General features: G+C 67.4%; 1 protein-coding gene across 9 annotated transcripts; it reads right to left on the bottom strand.

Moving 5' to 3' along the window:
* Positions 1 to 1,666: 1,666 nt before the first annotated feature.
* On the bottom strand, positions 1,667 to 16,534 carry FGFR3 (fibroblast growth factor receptor 3). 9 transcript variants are annotated; one of them, XM_053923075.2, is made up of 18 exons: positions 16,341 to 16,534; positions 15,758 to 15,968; positions 10,214 to 10,483; positions 9,970 to 10,023; positions 8,720 to 8,889; positions 8,515 to 8,638; positions 8,249 to 8,439; positions 6,426 to 6,570; positions 5,804 to 5,991; positions 5,426 to 5,574; positions 4,865 to 4,986; positions 4,675 to 4,785; positions 4,400 to 4,590; positions 4,168 to 4,290; positions 4,007 to 4,077; positions 3,653 to 3,790; positions 3,442 to 3,547; positions 1,667 to 3,356 (listed from the first exon to the last, which is right to left on the bottom strand). In XM_053923075.2, exons 2-18 carry the CDS (start codon positions 15,864 to 15,866, stop codon positions 3,210 to 3,212), a joined length of 2,409 nt encoding a protein of 802 aa, XP_053779050.1. In that variant the 5' UTR covers positions 15,867 to 15,968; positions 16,341 to 16,534; the 3' UTR covers positions 1,667 to 3,209. The 9 variants fall into 9 exon arrangements, with proteins under 9 accessions (XP_053779050.1, XP_053779048.1, XP_053779049.1 ...); XM_053923073.2 differs by having other exon boundaries at positions 1,668 to 3,356; positions 8,720 to 8,892; XM_053923074.2 differs by having other exon boundaries at positions 1,668 to 3,356; positions 5,426 to 5,571; positions 8,720 to 8,892.
* Positions 16,535 to 17,187: the final 653 nt, after the last annotated feature.

The raw sequence follows: 17,187 nt of genomic DNA, 5'->3' as shown, positions 1-17,187 counted from the left end.
GGGTAGGTGCGTGGAAGTCACAGGCTGCGAACCAGAATCCAAAGGCCACTCCAGCCCAGAGTCAGGTGAGCCCCCTCAGGAGGTGAAGGGGAGGAAGGCAGGGACTGGGCAGGGGAGGGTGGGGTCCCAGAGGTGAGGCCAGGCAGGTGGGGGACTGTACTGGAGATGGAGCTGAGCTGGTGGGGACTGGGAGGCTTGGGGACCCAAGCAGCCTGTCCCTGCCTGTCTGGCATCTGGAGTGCTCCACCGAGGTCTCTGCCCTGCCCAGCGTCCCAGAAGGCACCCCCCTCCGCCGCCTCACCGTGGTGGCTAGGTCCAGGCATCTGAGCCCACAGCAAGCCGAGCCCACCCAGCTGGAGAGAACAGGGTGCCTTGAGGACACAATCCCTCTGACGCTAGAGGGCGCCCCAGGCCTGCGCCAGGCCACCTCCAGGATCAGGCTTGGGTGGGCAGGCAGGGGGTAGGGTGGAGTGGGATGGGCATGCTCCCCGCCGTCCAGGCACTGTCACCGCTTGTCCCCAGTGTGCTGGGGGTAAGGGTCCAGGGGCCTGGTGCCAGAACACTGCCCTGAGTGGGGTCAAGGTCTGGGCCACACCTGTTAACCTGGAACCAAAATGGGTGAATTGAACACAGCAGAATGGGCGAGTTTCTTAAGAAGCCAGAGTGCAAGTTCACCGCACCCAGCAGCTCTTGCCCCAGTTGGGTCCCTCAGACAGCAAGAGGTGGGGAGGGGCCAGAAGGAAGCATCCCAGGTCACAAGGCTGCGCGGAGTCCGGGAGGGCCAGCCAGCCCTGGGCCGTACTGGGTTGCAGGACCCGTTCAAGTCTGCATGGATCCTGTCTCCAAATCCATCCTTGTCTCCCCACTTGACCTGGGCACTGTTGCCTCCTCCAGAAAGCCCTCCTAGACTTACTCCCTAGTACTGCCACGTGGGTGCCCTGCTCTATGCCCTCTCCCACCCTTAGTCACAGGAGTGGGGCAGTGCAGCACAGGTAGAGCCCCAGGGGAGGGCATCGGCCCCGCTGGGGGGGGGGGGGTAGCTGGAAGCCAGCCGCGGGTAGAAGCACGGCTACCAGGGCAGACAGTGGTCCCCTGGGGTCTGGCTGGGTCGGGGTACGAGGTGAAGGCTGCTTCCATGTGGCTCCTTGGGGTCCCCGCCTAGCAACCCTCGTGCCCCCTGCCACAGAGGCCAGGAGTGGGGCAAAAAGGGGAGGTCTCCAACCAGTTCTGAGGACATTACCCAGGGCTCACCTGGACTCCATGGCTGGGGTAGCTGGGGACTGGGCAGGCCCACAGCCCCTCCTCACTCAGTACCAACCCCCCCCAGTGGACACCTGGGCACCTGCACTCCCTGCACTGGGGGCCCTCTGAGACCTGGGCAACCAAGACCGGGCACACCGAGCCTTGGCCCTGCCAGCGTCAGGTCCCAGCTGGACACACTGGCCCCTTGAGCTGACTATGCCCAGGGCTGGTCCCATTGGGGCCTGAGCCCAGGGCTGGAAACTCACGGGGGAAGGGTCAGAGGTAGCCCATCCTGGGCCAGGGGCCCCCCAGCCTGTGCTGGTGTGGCGACAGCTGGTCACCCCCTCCTTAGGGCGGGCAGAGCCCGTCCCAGGTGCGGCAGCGAGGACGTGAAGCTGCCTGGAATCGCAGAGGGGCCAGGGACCAGGAAGCTTGGAGCAGGCTCTGAACTGAATCATTGTTTATTTTTGGAAAACACGTCTGCCAGTTTGTGGGTGACACCTTTGGCCCCCACGAGGCTGGGGGCGGAGAACAGACCACCCCAGGCCCCCACCAGCCCGCCTGCTCACCGACAAGCAGAGAGCAGCCACCCAAACTCGGGGCGTTAACAGGACAAAAAGTAACAAAACTGAATTCACAGCTCGCTCTCCCCCAAGCTTTGAAAGGTAGCAATCCGGGCTATAAAAGTCTAGAAGCATTGCGTAAGAAGTGTTAAATCTACAGCAAATACATCTTGTAAAAACTCAATAAATTATATATATAGATATATATAAACTTGTAACATCTAATAACATCTGAACTTGCGTGCAGGGCTGGTCCCACTGGAAGCTGCCTCCCCGCCGGAGTGCACGGCAATTACAACTGTGCGGAAACACCAGCTTGCTTTGAGTCCAAAAACTAAATCTCCTCAAGAAAAAACCCGATAGAAACTGAGTTCCCCTGCAAAAGAAGGCCAAAGACACCCTCACCGGGGCCACCTCACGCCACAGTGGACCCCGCGGGAGTGAGGGGCCGCTCCGGCCTGGGGCTGCAGGCAGGCTGGGGTGCCCAGCGCCGGGCACTCCCTCAGCGGCCCCCTGAACGAGGCAGAAACCTTCTCGGCTGTTAATAAGTTAAGACGTAAGCCACAGCTGTGTGGCAGGCTGAATACTACAGCTTGAGGGGACGGGCCCGGGGCTCGAGGGCCAGTAAATAGCTTTGCACATACACAGGTCCGGGTACAATTTTTAAAACAAAACTGTGGTGCTGGGGAAGCCCCGACCCCCCCCCCCCGCCCCTGGCAGTCTCCACGCGTGTCTTGCTGCGGGGGCCCAGGCGTCCCGGGAGCCTCTCTTCTTCCAGATAGACATTTAAATCATGTATGTGCACCGTACACAGCATCTACTTAGAGAAATGTACACTCATCTCTGGAATAACCCTCTCAGACAGAAGTTAAAGGCTCCTGCCTTCTGGTACCCGTAATCTCAGTCCCTGAGGGACTGGGGGTGGGGAGGGGGGCCTGGGGGTGGGGGCTCTGTGCTGACACTCACCCCCAGGCACAAGGTGCTGTGGGGGTGGGAGGAGGCACACCCTGAGGGGGCCTCCCTGCAGGCTCAGCCCGGGCATTTGGAGGACGCCAAAGCCCGGAGCTGCTCCCTGGGGGTGGCAGTTAGGGATGGGGGAGCCTGGGGCGGGCCCTCAGGAGGGGCCCCTTACATTCTATTTTCGGTCCCCTGGTGCTGCTGGCACAGTGGCCAGGAGGTCATTGTACAGCAGGCCGGGCACCCCGGGGACCCTGTACCGGGGGCCTAGAGACTCTCACACTTGCACGCAGGCACACACACATAGGTGCAAAGTTGTCTGTCCATCCGTCCATCCGTGCCAGGTCTCAGGCCTGGGCTGCTGGCCCCAGTGGTCGGTGGCACACCCAGAGCAGCAGCAGCACGGTGGGCCGGGGCCCACTCTCACATTGGCGGGGGTGGGGCCCTTCACGTCTGGGGGCCCCCACTGCTGGGTGGGGCCGGGGGCAGCAGGTCGTGGGCAAACACGGAGTCGTCCCCTGAGGAGCTGGAGCTGGGGGTGTCCTGGCCACCCGGCGAGTACTGCTCGAAGGGCACCGACAGGTCCAGGTACTCCTGCAGGCGGGCAGCAGTCAGAGCCCTGGCCCCTGCACCCCCTGCCCCCAGCCGCCCCGGCGAGGGGAGCAGGGCCGGCACTCACGTCAGTGGACGTCACTGTGAGGATGCGGTCCAGGTCCTCCACCAGCTGCTTGAAGGTAGGCCGCTGCGAGGGCGCGGCGTGCCAGCACTCCCGCATGATCATGTACCTGGGCGTGGGGGCGGCGCTTGGTGAGGCGCCTGCCCGGGCCACCCTGCCTAGCCCTGGCCAGGGTCCCCGCCTCCCTCTGCCCTGCCCGGGCAGGGGCCCTCACAGGTCGTGCGTGCAGTTGGCCGGCTTGTCCATGCGGTGGCCTTCCTTCAGCAGCTTGAAGAGCTCCTCCACAGGGATGCCTGGGTACGGTGAGCCCCCCAGGGTGAAGATCTCCCAGAGCAGGACCCCAAAGGACCACCTGCGGGGTGCACAGCGCCATCAGCCTCCCACTGGATACAAGCTCCTTGGGCGGCCGAGGTGGGGGTCAGGGTGTGGGGTTGGTGGGGCATAAGACCAAAAGGCCCAGGGACTCCAGCTGGGGACCAAGGCCTGCCACTGGAGGCCCCCTGGCCCTGCCCTGGTCCCTCGGCCCCTTGCAGCCCCGCCCCCCACCTGAGGTCTGGGGGCCACATACACATCGCTCTGATGGGTGTAGACGCGGTCAAACAGAGCCTCGGGCGCCATCCACTTCACAGGCAGCCGGCCCTGAGGGGGAAGCCGCGAGCGGCAGGTTGGCTGCCAGGTGCCCTCCTGCCTGGATGCGCCACCCCCCACCCAGCCCTGAGCCGGGCTCACATTGGTGGTCTTCTTGTAGTAGTCAAGGTTGTGCACGTCCCGGGCCAGGCCAAAGTCCGCGATCTTCATCACGTTGTCCTCCGTCACCAGCACGTTGCGGGCCGCCAGGTCCCTGTGGATGCACTGCGGGCCGGAGGTCAGGGTGGAGGCCGCCCCGTCAGCCACGCCCCCTGGGGGCCGCTCCAAGCACTGCCCTGGCCGGCCGGAGACCACTGCCCCCATCCCCGCTCACCTTCTGCGAGGCCAGGTACTCCATGCCCCGCGCCACCTGGTAGGCACAGGACACCAGGTCCTTGAAGGTCAGCTGCTCCTCGGGCAGCTGGCAGGTGTCGAAGGAGTAGTCCGTGCCCGGGGGCCGCCTGGCCCGCAGGTACTCGCGCAAGTTGCCCTTGGCTGCGAACTCCACCAGCACGTACAGGGGCCCTGTGGGCACAGGCGCCTCAGGGGGGCCGCCCCCGACACCCTGCCGCCCCGCGTGCCCCCTCCGGCTGCCCCGTGTGCACCCACCGCCCTGCGTGCAAGCGCCCAGCAGGTTGAGGATGTTCTTGTGCTTCCCAATCATCTTCATCATCTCCATCTCGGACACCAGGTCTGACAGGTCCTTGTCAGTGGCGTCATCTGTGTGGGGACAGGAGGCTCGTCAGGCAGCGCAGCCCCAGCCACCCAGCCCAGGGCCCCTGCCACTCGCCTCTCTCACCTTTCAGCATCTTCACGGCCACGGTGACAGGCTTGGCGGCCCGGTCCTTGTCGATGCCGATGGCCTCCGCCATGACCACCTGGCCGAAGCAGCCCTCCCCAAGGGGCTTGCCCAGGGTCAGCCTGGCGGCAGACGGCAGTGGTGAGGGCTCCTGTCACTCAGCATCACCCTGGTGGCCTTGGAGGCCCAGTGCCGCTGCCTCCAGGAAGCCCTCCACACTCACCCCCGAGACCAAGCTCACGAGGATGAAGGTTGTTGCCTCTCTGGTCTCTGGTCTCTGGCCCTCTGCCACGCCCCCCACATAGAGCACTTGGAGGGGGTGGGGCCTCGCCCACCGCCCCCATCTCAGGAGCACCTGCGCCCCCACCTCAGGAGCACCTGTGTGCGGCCCAGTCTCTTCCACCTGCCTCACATCCAACAGTTGCCCCGATTCCCACACGATTCCCATCGGGTTGCTGAATGATGGCTTCCCCCACCCGGGGACCCCGCCCTGTGTAGGCCCCCACCCCTTGCCGGGTCACAGCCCTGGCACACACGCGATGCCCCAGCACCACCACTGACCGGGCCCGGGGCAGCTCCCACTTGGGGTCGGCAGGCAGCTCGAGCTCCGAGACGTTGGCCAGCGTGGGGCCCTCCCCGGAGGACAGGCGGGCGATGCGGACCAGTGGCGTGTTGGAGTTCATGGACGAGTTGGACTCCAGGGACACCTGCTTGGGTCGGCAGGGGCCGGTTGGTGCCACAGGGCCACACACCAGGGGCTGGGGCGGGGTGGGGTGCAGCCCCAGGGGCGGCCCACCCTCTGCAGGGATGGGAGTCCCAGGCCCTCAGCAGCACGGGGAACCCCTGAGTGCGGACCCGGGAGAGTGGGGTCGTGGGGGCAACTGGGCAGCCGCGGCAGGCGGACAGGCGGCTCGGAACCTGGTATCTACTTTCTGTTACCTGTCGCTTGAGTGGGAAGCGAGAGACCTTGTGCACGGTGGGCGCCAGGCCCTTCTTGGGGGGGCTGCGCAGGCGGCAGAGCGTCACGGCGGCCACCACCAGGATAAAGAGCACAAAGCCCATGCCGTAGCTGAGGACGCCTGCGTACACGCTGCCCGCCTCGCCCGCCGCCACCAGCTCCTCCTCGGCTGCAAAGACATGGACATCGGGGCCTGGCCTAGCTGCAGGCGGGACCCCACGGTCCCACGGCCACCCGGAGCCATGGGCACAGTGGGGGTGGGGGAAGGGTGCTCAACCTCGGTCGGGGTGCTGAGGCCGACACCCCACTTGGTGAGGGTCCTGTGGTCAGAAATGCCCAAGAGGAGGAGCCCAGCAGAACCAGCAGCACCCGCACCCGCAACCCAGAGAGACGCCAAAGCTGCCACACAGACTGGGGGTCCCAGCTGGGAGTGGGGGCTTAACAGAGGGCCCTTGGGCCAGGCAGACTTTGATCCCATCCCAGGCACGGGCCTGGCATGGAGCAGGGCGACCGTGAGCCTCAGGGTACCCCTGGCGGCGTTGGCGTGTCCCAAGCCAGCGACCAGAGGACAGGTGCAGAGCAAGCGGCAGCAGGAGCCAGTACCTGGCAGCACCACCAGCCACGCAGAGTGATGGGAAAACCCGATAGAGTTGCCCGCCAGACAGGTGTACTCCCCCGCGTCCTCAAAGGTGACATTGCGCAAGGACAGAACCTCTAGCTCCTTGTCGGTGGTGTTAGCGCCCGCCGTCTACAAAGAGAGAACAGAGCGCGATAGGCGAGCGCCAGCCCCCCAGGGCACCGGAGCCGGAGTCCACAGGCGACGACCAGCCAGGCTGCAAGGAAAACGCGGCCGCCACCATGCCACCGCCACGGTGGCCGAGGGTCCTCTGCCTCGTGCGTCCACACCGAGCCCGAAGCCAGTCCCTTCACCGGCGAGTCCTCTGTCCCACGTGAGCACCAGGCGTGTGGCCAGCAGCGTGCGGGGTTAGTGCAGACACTCGGTGGGGAGCACAGGCAGACGGACAGGCGGACGGACAGGAAGTGAGCAGGTAGCGGGCCAGGGGGCCATGGAGGCGGGAGGAGAGCAGGCGTCCACAGGCAGAGGGGCACGGCCCCCGCAGGGCTGAAGGCCATCCGGGGCGGGGGGGCGCAGGGCGCAGGCAGGGTCAGCAGGCCACAGGGCTCCAGGCAGGCGGTCACATGGAGGCCAGAGACGCTAGCCTTGCAGCGGAGACCGCGTGTGGAGTGGGCAAGCGGCGGGGTGGGGAGCGAGCAGGACGGGGCGTGCAGTGGGCGCGTGGCCAGGCGTCGGAGCTGGAGCTCGGCGTGCCAGGCAGGCGTGGGACAGAGTCGTTACCTGCTGGGGGCCCGTGAACGCGCAGCCAAAAGGCCTTCTCAGACACGCCTATGAAATTGGAGGCCCGACAGAGGTACTCGCCCCCGTCGCGCGCCGACACATTGGCCAGGCGGAGGCGAGCGTCGACCTCCGCCGCCTCACTGATCCAGGACTGCGGGGACAAGAGACCCCGCTCAGGCGCGCTGGCCGCGGCCCGGCTGGCCCGGAGGGGCTGTGCGCGGGTCCAGACCCCCCAGGAGGGCAGCTCCAGACCCCGAGGTGCCCAGGCAGGATTGAATGGGGCTGGGCCAGCCTGGAAGGCTGCCTGGAGGAGGCATGCGGGGACCTCTCAGCAGAAGACTGTGGTTTCATGGTGCGCCTTCCCACATCTACCCTCCCCAGCCCAGAGCACAGCCCAGAGCACAGCCCAGGCAGGCACCAGGGAGGCCCTTAAGGGCCAGTGCACGCCTGCCCGCCCCTGGAGACCAGGCTGGGCCTGCTGTGTCCCGGCGGTCAGCTCACATGCTGAGACACCACCCATCAGGCTCAGCCGGCCTCACCCAGCCGGGTCTGGACTCTGCAGCCTGAGCCCCTGCTCCCCACCCCCATCAGCCTGTCTCATCTCTAAACAGATGTTTCTCTTTGGGCCGCCAGTGTCGCAACCGCCACCCGGGCGGCCCCCACCCGGGGCCCTGGGAACAGAGCTGAGGCTGTCCTGCCCCAAGGCCAAGAGTCGCATCGCAGGCTGGGTGGTGAGCCACTCAGAACACAAGGACGACGCCCAATGCCCCTCGAGCGTCTCGGCTCCAGGAGCAGTGCCCAGCCTCCCAGACCCAAGAGGGTGCTCAGCGGTCTCAGTGGCCACCTGCCAGCTGGGGCCTGCAGCTGAGCCCACCCCAGGGGCCCACTGCAAGCCTGCTTCTAGGGCTGAGAACACCAGGGGCAGACAGGGAGACCTGAGAACTCATGGGAGGACAAGCTGGGACCACCCCCCACCTCCTGGGCAGGGCAACCCCTGGGCCTAACCAGGGCCTCCCTCCCTGGGACGCCCACCCTGTCCCAGCTTCTGCCAGCAGGGGGCGGCACCCACCTTGAGCACGGTGACGTAGGGTGTGCCGTCAGGCCCCACTTTGCTGCCGTTGACCTCCACGTGCTTCAGCCACTGGATGTGGGGCTGCGCGTCGCTGTACACCTTGCAGTGAAACTCCACGTCGCTGCCCAGCACTGCCGTCTGGTTGGCCGGCAGCCCTGCCTGCAGGATGGGCCGGTGCGGAGAGCGCTCTGGGGACAGACAGGCGGGGGCTCAGGGGCTGCGGGCTCCGGCGCCCCCGCCCCCCCAGTGGCCTGGGGCCTCACCCAGCACGTCCAGGGTGTAGGTCTGCCGGATGCTGCCGAGCCTGTTCTGGACGACGCAGGTGTAGTTGCCACGGTCCGAGGGCACCACGCTCTCCATGACCAGGCTCCACTGCTGGTGGCGCAGCTGTGGGCAGACGCACGGTGAGGGCGGCAGGCCAGGCCCCCCACCCCGGGGCCCCAGGCCCGGCCCACCTGCCAGGCCCACCTTGATGCCTCCGATGCGGTGCTCGCCCCGGAACTCCTTGCCGTTCTTCAGCCAGGTGATGGACGGGGTAGGGTTGCCGGCGGCTGGGCAGCGGAAGCGAACAGTGTTGGCAGCCGGCACAGCCAGCAGCTTCTTCTCCATCCGCTCGGGCCGTGTCCAGTAAGGGGCCCCTGCTAACAACAGACACAGGGAGGCCATGAGCCAGGTGGGGCCAAGGCCCACTGCCTGCCCTTCCAGCTCCAGTTTCCCCTCTGCAGGGGACTGGGGGCCTTTCGAGGGGCCTTGCCTGGTCTGGGTGAGGCTCCCAGCAGACTCCACACCACCTACGGTGCTCGCTCAACCAGGCCCCATGTCCCCTGCCCTTCCTGTCCACACCCCCAGGGTGTCACACACTGGCCTGGGAGCCTTCAGGACACGCAGTGCCTCCTGGGGGCAAGCCCACCGACCCAGCAGACAGACGGGCAGGGTCAGCCTGGGTCGGGAAGCTCAGCACTGGACGAGCAGGCCCAGCCTTGGGAGCAGCCACAGGGGACTCGGGCACAGCCATCCAGTCCCACAACCTGGAGCCCTGGAGGCTCCCAGGCACCACCCTCGGCTGCACCCCAGGGCCTGCCGGGCAGCAGCAGTGAGATGCCCCCGGGAGACCCCACCCCCCACTCCCAGAGCCCAGCTGGTTTTTCTGCTTCTCTAGGGCCAGGGTGGGGGACGCATTCCTGCTGTGGGGGGCTGGGCAGGCATCCCCCAATGGGAGGCACCCCCTCCCCGAGAGCCTGCTGCCCTCCTTGAGGAGGGCGCTGAGGTCCAGGCAGGGGTATGTGGACAGGTGCTGGGAAGGCACCTCCCAGATGTCTGGAGTCCAGGGGCCAGAGGCACCCAGAGTCCACAGACAGATGGAGGGACAGCAGACCCCAGCCAGAGGCACCCAGGTCGGGAAAGGTCCCAGGAGAGTGTGGCCGGGAGAGGGCTGAGGGGGCAGCCGGGCAGGAAGTTTAGCTTGGAATCCCCCCACAACGGACTAAGGGAGAAGGATACTCACCCTCGGAGTTGGAGCTGTTCCTGCCGCGTCCCGGGGCCCGTGCCCTCGGCAGAGGGGGCATGAGCCCAGCACCGGGCTCTCCCGGGCCCCTCTCTACCCTACACCTCCGCCACTCAGGTTTCTGCCCCGCTGGCTCCTCCTCCCTACTTGCCCCTGGACTCGAGCGCCCCGCCCCCATCTCAGCATTTCCAACTCCTCCCAAATCTGGTCTCACCTGTGTCTTCCACCTCCTCCTCCTCATCTTCATCGTCTCCGGAGGATGGGGCATCTGCAGAGCAGGGAAGAGGGACGTGGAGAAGGGCCGTGTCTGGTGCCCCTTCCCAGGCCGTCTTGGGCCTGGCCCTCAGGCAGCACCGCCAGGGGTGCCCTGCTTGCCCTGCTCTCCGCGGGTGACCACTCCGACGTGCTGTCTGAGAGCCCGTCCTCCCAGAGCGCCACGGGCGCCAGCAGACACCCACCTGTCACCCGCACGCTGAAGCGGCACAGGACGCGCCGGGTGAGCCTCTGCCGGCAGCTGTAGGCCCCGGCGTCCTCGAGGGAGGCGTTGAGCACCTGCAGCCCCAGCGGCGCCACCAGGACTCGGTCCGAGGGCGTCAGCCCTGTCCCGTCCTTAACCCAGAAGGTGGGCCCCGCAGGCCCACCTGCAGGCGAGCGGCAGCTCAGCTCCACGGTGTCCCCACTACCAAAGACCAGCTGCTCCTGCTGGCCAGGCTCAGGCTCCAGGACCTCTGTGGGAAAGACGGGTGACCGTGAGGGACGTGCCCCCCACCAAGAACACCCGGTAGGCACCAGGGCACCCCACCCCACAGACCCGCCACGGTGGCAGCCGCAGGAGGGTGTTGGGGCCCGTGCTGCTGCGAACCGCCCTGCGGGGGCCAGGGCATCGCCCCACCCGGCCCCTCAACTGCTCGGCTGCCGCGAATTTCTCTGCCGCTGCACGTTCGTGTGCGAGGCACAGGAGCCGGCATGGCTGCACCCCAGCGGGGCCCTAATCCCCGGCACCGAAACCCCGGCCTCCATGCGTTGTGAAGGAGTCTCTGTCCGTCGTGAAGGAGTCTCCGTCCTTCAAGATTTCCCAGCCACTTAGAAACACAAAATCCGTTCTGCGTTTGCGGTCAAGGTGCCTGGGACCCCCATTTTACAGATGACAGCACTGGCACGTCGGAAGGGAGCCCACCTTGCCACACCAGGGCTACCCAGCTCCCGGGAGGCCCCCCAGGCCTGAGACCCAGGGGCACGGTGCTGGCCGGGCCGGCCCCCCCCAGCCCTCTCTGTCGGGGCCAGACAATACCCAGCAGGCGGGCGGCCAGGCGAGGGCCCAGGACAGGGCTGGGTGGTCCCACCGCACGGGCCGCCCTCCCCGCCCCGCTGGGTCAGCTGCTCCATTACTTGTCATTCTGCAGACGCGTGGCCTAGATTCGAAGGCCCAGCTGCCCACCAGCCACACCGGTCCCTGGTTCTGCCCACCCACCTCAGGCGGCCTCACAGGCCCGGCACCCACTAGAAGGGCATCTGAAGCGTCCAGAGTCTGGGTCCCTGGGGACCCCACAGTCTGAGGGCACCTGGCCTGACCTCCAGCCCCCCAGTCTTGGCCACTTCATCCTGTGGGGACCACCCAGCGCCAAGAGCCGACAGCGGCCCCCCAGAAGGCCGAGCACAGGCTGCAGCCTCAGCCCCAGGCCCCGGCCCAAGGGCAACAGCTGTCGGTTCCGGTCTGGTCTGAGCAGGTCAGACCATCCGCACAAGTATTCGCTTCAACCTGGTCCAGCACGAGGCTGGGGGGACGCGAAGAACCCCAGGCCAGCCACGCTGGGCAGCCACCCGCCAGGGTGGGGGCTCACCCCTGCCCAGCTCGGTGCCTGCACGGGGCAGTCACTCCCAGACCAGGTCAGAGACCCAGGCGGAAGTCTCCCTCCGGCAGATCCCATACACAGGCTCACCTGGAGCCCCGGGGCGCACAGAGACAGGCTGGGGGGGAGGCTCTGACATCCAGGGTCCAAGATCCAGCATCCTGCTCTACCTGGGGGGTGGTCAGGCCTCTGCTCTGCCCCCAGAGTGGCCCCAGGAAGGGGTCTTTCTCGATCAAGAAAAAGGGGCTCCCTACAGCCACAGCGGCACCGGCATGCCATGGTGGAAGGTGGGCTCTGCAGTGCCTGCTCCCACCTTCAAAACCCGCCCGCCCACCCTCGCCACAGGGGCTGAGCTTGATCGGGGTCAAATGTCGCAGGCAGCCCATCGCCAGAGCCTGAGGAGCTGTGTACCCTGGGAGGGCCAAGCCGGGCCTGCAGACCGGTCTCCCAGTCTCGGAGTCCCCGGTCCCTGCCTCAGCTTCCACGCCTGTGGCACCAGGGAGGCCTCCACACAGAGGTGAAGGCCTGGAGCACATGGAAGTGGGGCAAGAGACCCCCCACTCCCCGCCCTGGGCGTACTGCCCAGAGCTGACGGGCCCCAGGCACGGTCACAGCCAGCCCGAGTGTGCTCCCAGTCGGAAATCACCAAGGCCTGGGGGACGCCCAGCCACGGGCAGGTAGGGGGTCCTTGTGGGCAACGCCAGGAAACATGCGTTCAACTCAGAGCGGACTGCCAGGCGCGCACGGCCGCGGGGTCCAGAGGGACAGAGCGCGGTCTGGAGTGGGGAAGCTGTCCCCAGCTCCCCTCCCTGGCCGTGGGACTTGCGGCCAGAGCCTAGGGAGGAGGCACCTGAGAGGCCCTGGGGCCTCCGGCACAGGTTCTGGGCCCCCTATCCGGAAACATCCTGAGAAGTTTCGTAACAAAGTCAGAAAAAGAAGGGGGGCCCAGTGGTGGGCGGGCTAATGAGGGCTTACAGGATTATCTAGCCTAATCCTCGTGGCAGCCTTCTGGGACAGGTGAGGAAACTGGGGCTCCAGGAGAGGGCCCAGCAGTGCCAGCCTGCCCCCAGCTGGCAGCCTTGAGCCCCCCCAGCAGGGCCTGGGGTCAGGGAGCCCCTCCTCTCACAGAGAGAAGAGGCTCCACTTGCAGCTCATCTCATTTGTTGACCACTCAGCCCCAAGTGGACCAGTGGGGGACTCCCTCAAACCCCACCCTGGGCAGGCTGGCCCCACCTCCTCAAGGAGACCCCTTTCCTCTCTAGGTTCAATTGGAAAATGGACAGGAAAAGGGGCTGCATTCAGGGGAGGCCAGGCCCAGAGACCAAAGTCACCACACAGAGTGGGCCTATTGTAAAGCTCCCTAACTAACCGGGTCAGGGCCCGGGGTCAGGGCCGGTGGTTACGTGAGAGGCCTGCAGCTTCCTCGACAAAGGTCAGTCTTGACCTTTGAGATCGTCCTATTCTTTGTGCACCTAAGATAAGACAGCAGGCCTTTGAAATATCAGAGCAGCCTTCTCCAGACCTCTGGAAGGCGCTCCAGGCGGGGGGCGGGGGGGATGGGGGACGAGGAGCTGAAACCTCATTCCCGGGTACCATCTGCATTCGTTGGAGAGCTTGCAGCCCGGACCCGCTGCGGGGGGCGCGGCAGAAGTGCACGTCTCTCCTTCTCACTTGGTTTCCAGTCTCACAGGTTGCCCTGCTGGATGCTCCAGTGTAAAACAGGCTGCAAAACGGCCATCCTCCGGAGCATTCGCTCAACTCATTGAGGTTTCGCTTCCCAGCAACTGACGTCAGTTTGGCTCAAATAAATGTTTACAAGGCTTCTTGTAAGGGTGGTCATTTTAGGGCGACAGGTCCCAAGTGGGACCTGAGACCCCAGGGGCGGGGGCAGGGGGGGCGGCCCTGGTGGACTCCAAGCCCCGGCTCAGCCCAGGTTAATGAACCACCCAGAGGCCCTGCAGGCTCAAAGTCCAGCCCGGCAGAGGAGAAGGAGGAGGGGGTGGGAGAGGCCTCAGCCAGGGGGGTGCCCAGCACTCCCCGGGCCCCTGCTGGCTGGGTGGGGTCAGGCTGCAGGGGGCAGCCTCCTGCTGCTCCCACCAACCTCCCTTCCCAGTGGGGGACTCTGCCTGGGCCCCTCACCGGAGAACACAACCCCCTGCCGAGAAGCTGGCGGCCGTGGGGCGGCCTGGGGTCGCCAGGGCAGCCCAGCAGCAGGTCACCTTCTCTGCTGTCCTTGACCCCACCCAGCTTTGGCTCCATAATTTGCGTTCCCGGGAAGGTGCCAGCCGGCACCTCTGGAAATTTCACAAGGCCTTTGTGTGTTTACTGCCCAGCCCGCCCATCTCTCAAAGGAACCGGATTAAGTTTATTGACCCATCTACTTACTACCTGTTTCACCAGCTGTACTGCGGGGGTGAGGAGGGGCCGGCTGGGGCAGAGGCAGGAGGCCGGAGACCCTTTCCCGGGGCCCTGGGGGGCCCTCGCAGCCCTCTGACCCAGGCCCGCATCCGGCGGGGGCACCACAGGCTTTGCTGCGTCCAGGGACTATGGATGGAGGAGGCCACGAGCCCCGCGCGCCACAGGGGGTCCTGGAGAGGGTCTGCGGCCCGCCCGCCGCCCCCTCCCCCGGGGCTAGTTGACATTCCCTGACCGTAGGGAGTAATATCTTTATTTGAATGCGAATGCTAATGCGGGGCTCCCCCCGCGGCTGCTTATTCGGAGCCCCTGGAAGCGGGGGCCGCCCGAGCAGGCGCTAAAAGCGCGCGCTGACCTCCCGACGGCCTCTGTCACGCCGCTGAATGACACGCACATTCAAGCGCCGGGCCCACTTTCATTCATAAAAAAATGACATTGTTCCGGGAGGCTGCAGCCGCCGCCGGAGAAAGGGGCGCGGGGGGCGCGGGGAGGGCGGGCCACCATCTGCCTGCGTCCTGCCCGCGGCCGGCCGCCGCCTCGCTGGCACAGGGCGCCCCAGCCGCTGCGCTCACACCTCCCCGCAAGGCGGCCTGGCCCCGCCATCAATGCGCGTCTGTGGCCGCGCCGAGGTACAAAGGAGCGGCTGTTCGGGTGCGCCCGGGTGGGGCGTGAGCTCACTGCGCGAAAGCCTCCCTCCACGCGGCCGCCGGGCTGGAGGCAAGCTTCGCGCAGCCCCCTCACCGGCACCCTGGAGGTAGCTGTCCCCAAGGGGCGGACTCCCGGTAGCCGCCAGCCGGACCACGAGTTTCTGCCCTGCCGCCCGGAGCCTGGCGGCACGCGGGCGGGGCAGCGGCACAGGGAGCGCCCGGCCGGGCCCGGCGGGGCCGCGCGCAGCACCTTGAGGGCCGTGGCGCGTGTGCTGGGCGGGTCCGGGCGGGTCCTGGCGCCCAGACGCGCTCCCAGACCTCGGCGGCCATCACTCCGCCGGCCTGGCCCTCCTCCAGACCCTCGACGTCCCGCGGGACCTTGACTACCAACCGGTATCCGCGACTCCACGTCCCTCGGATATCCGCCCTCTCACCTCGCGGCGCCCCGCGTGCACCCGCCGGGGGCAGACACATCCAGCCACAGGGCATGAGAGCGCGGTGGGCGGACGGAGACACTAGAAGGTAGCGCCTTGTCATGAGAGCCGCGGGGGAGCAAGGGACGGGCCGCGCTCTGACGCACTCTCCTACCCTCCCTCCAAAGCACGGTCCCTCGCTTTGGCCAAAGCTGGCCATGAACTGGGGCCCGAAGGGGGTTGGAGGAGCGGTACCAACAATAGAAACTTTCCGTCAGTGCAAAACCCACAGAACAACAATAGGGATCCTGGAAACGCAGCCCCCGCGCCCTCCAGACGGCGCCTGGGGCGAACCGCGCTACCCCCCTCCCGGGGCACCGGTGAGGCAGGGGTTCTGCGGGCGCCACCGCCGGGCCCGCACCCACCGCAGCCTCGCACTTTGGTGATGGCCCTGCGGCTCCAGGCGCCCCACACACTGCCGTGCCAGCTCTGGCCGGGATCCCCGGGGAGGGAGGGCGACAGAAGCCCGGACACAGGCCCCGCGGTAGCAGCCCACAGCATGCCCTCTGGCCCTCAGATCGGCGTCCGACACTCACCCAGGCGCCGGTTCCCGAGCCGGGACGCTTCTGCCCGCGGGGCCCGTCGCCCCTCCCATGTCCCGTCCAGCCCTTCCTTACCTGCCACTCTCCGTACGACGCGCTGCTCCGCGCCCGGGGACCCGGAGGCGGCACCGGTCACGACCACCACGGCCACGCAGAGCGCGACAGCCCAAGCCGGGGCGCCCATCGCGGGGGCAGGGGCTACGGCGTCTTCAGGCAGTGCTCGTGGGCATGCTACCCCCCATGGCCCGGCCCTGGCACCGGCAGGAGGAGGGCGCCTCTCGGGAGTCTGCGGGAAGCGGGCAGCTCGTTACCCGGGCTGACCGGGCCCGAAGGGGAGGAAGCGGCGGCGGCCCGGTCCTATGCCCCAGCCCCTCCGACCCCGGCTGCCCCGCCCGCCGCCGCCGCCCAGGGCTCCCGGGCCGCCTGGCGCCGGCCGCCTCCTCCCCGCCGCGGTCCCTCCCTCCTCCCCCTTCCCTGCCTGGCTGCTGCAGAGCCCTCCCAGGGCGGCGGCGGCGGCAAACTTTCCAGAGCGGGAAGCCCGCGCCCCGGCCGGGCCCCGCAGCAGGGACCGCTCGCAATCCAAGCCCTCCGCGCGCTCCTGCCCCGCCGCGCGCTCGCCTCGACCCCTCCCGCGCCCGTCCTGGCCCCCCGCACTGACCGGGCGGTCGCGGGTGTCCCAATCGCTGCGCGCTGCCCTTGCTTCCGCTCGCTGCCCGCTGGCCCGGCGCCTGCGCCCAGTCCCTCCGGCCGTCGGCTAGCCGGTGCGTCCGTGCGCCCGGCCGAGCAGGACCGCGCAGCACTAGCCGCCCGCGCCGCCGCCGCCGCCACCTCGCACTGAGTCCTGGCGGCCCGGCGCGCGGCAGCCAGTCGGGGCTGGCCCGCGCCGGCCCCGCCCCCGGCCCCGCCTGGGCCTGGCTGGGCCACGCCCGCCCCGACGCGCATTGCCGAAGGGACACGCCCCTCCCCTGGGGCGGTCCGGGGGCGGGCCCGCAGCCCAACTCTCCAGAGCCCGCGGAGGGGATTAGAGGGGGCGGGGCCGGGCTGGGGCGCCGGGCGGTCTCGGAGGGCGTGGGAGCCGGGTCTAGGAGGGTGAGGTCCCAGATCACGCCGCTGGGGCGCACCGGGAGGCCGAGCGTAGGCCTCTGTTTGCGCAGCGCGCAGTCCCGGTTCTCTCCCAGCCGCGGACCAGAGGCTTAGGGTGGTCCCAGTGGGTGAAGCCCGAGTACAGGAGCGCGGCATGGGGGTAGGGGAATGCTAGATGTAAGGACGTGGGGCTGAAATACAAGGGGACTGCACCCCGGAAGCTCGATACCCAGGAACTCGCTGCTGCGTTTACTAAGCGACTGTGGCACCCGTGTAGCTGAGCTGCCTGAGCTCCCTCCCAGAGCGGGTCTTTACCCCACTTCCCCAGGAGACAGGTGTGGAGATTGGGTGCTTCCAGTCATCAGAAGGGAGAGCAGGGGCTGGGGGGCCGACCTTAGGGCCCTGAGGAAGGACCCCAGGGG

The sequence above is a fragment of the Desmodus rotundus genome, chromosome 4, assembly GCF_022682495.2.
Source record: "Desmodus rotundus isolate HL8 chromosome 4, HLdesRot8A.1, whole genome shotgun sequence".
Taxonomy (NCBI): Eukaryota; Metazoa; Chordata; class Mammalia; order Chiroptera; family Phyllostomidae; genus Desmodus; species Desmodus rotundus.
The sequence above is the reverse complement of the archived record's forward strand: the minus strand, read 5'-3'. Positions and strand labels throughout refer to the sequence as shown.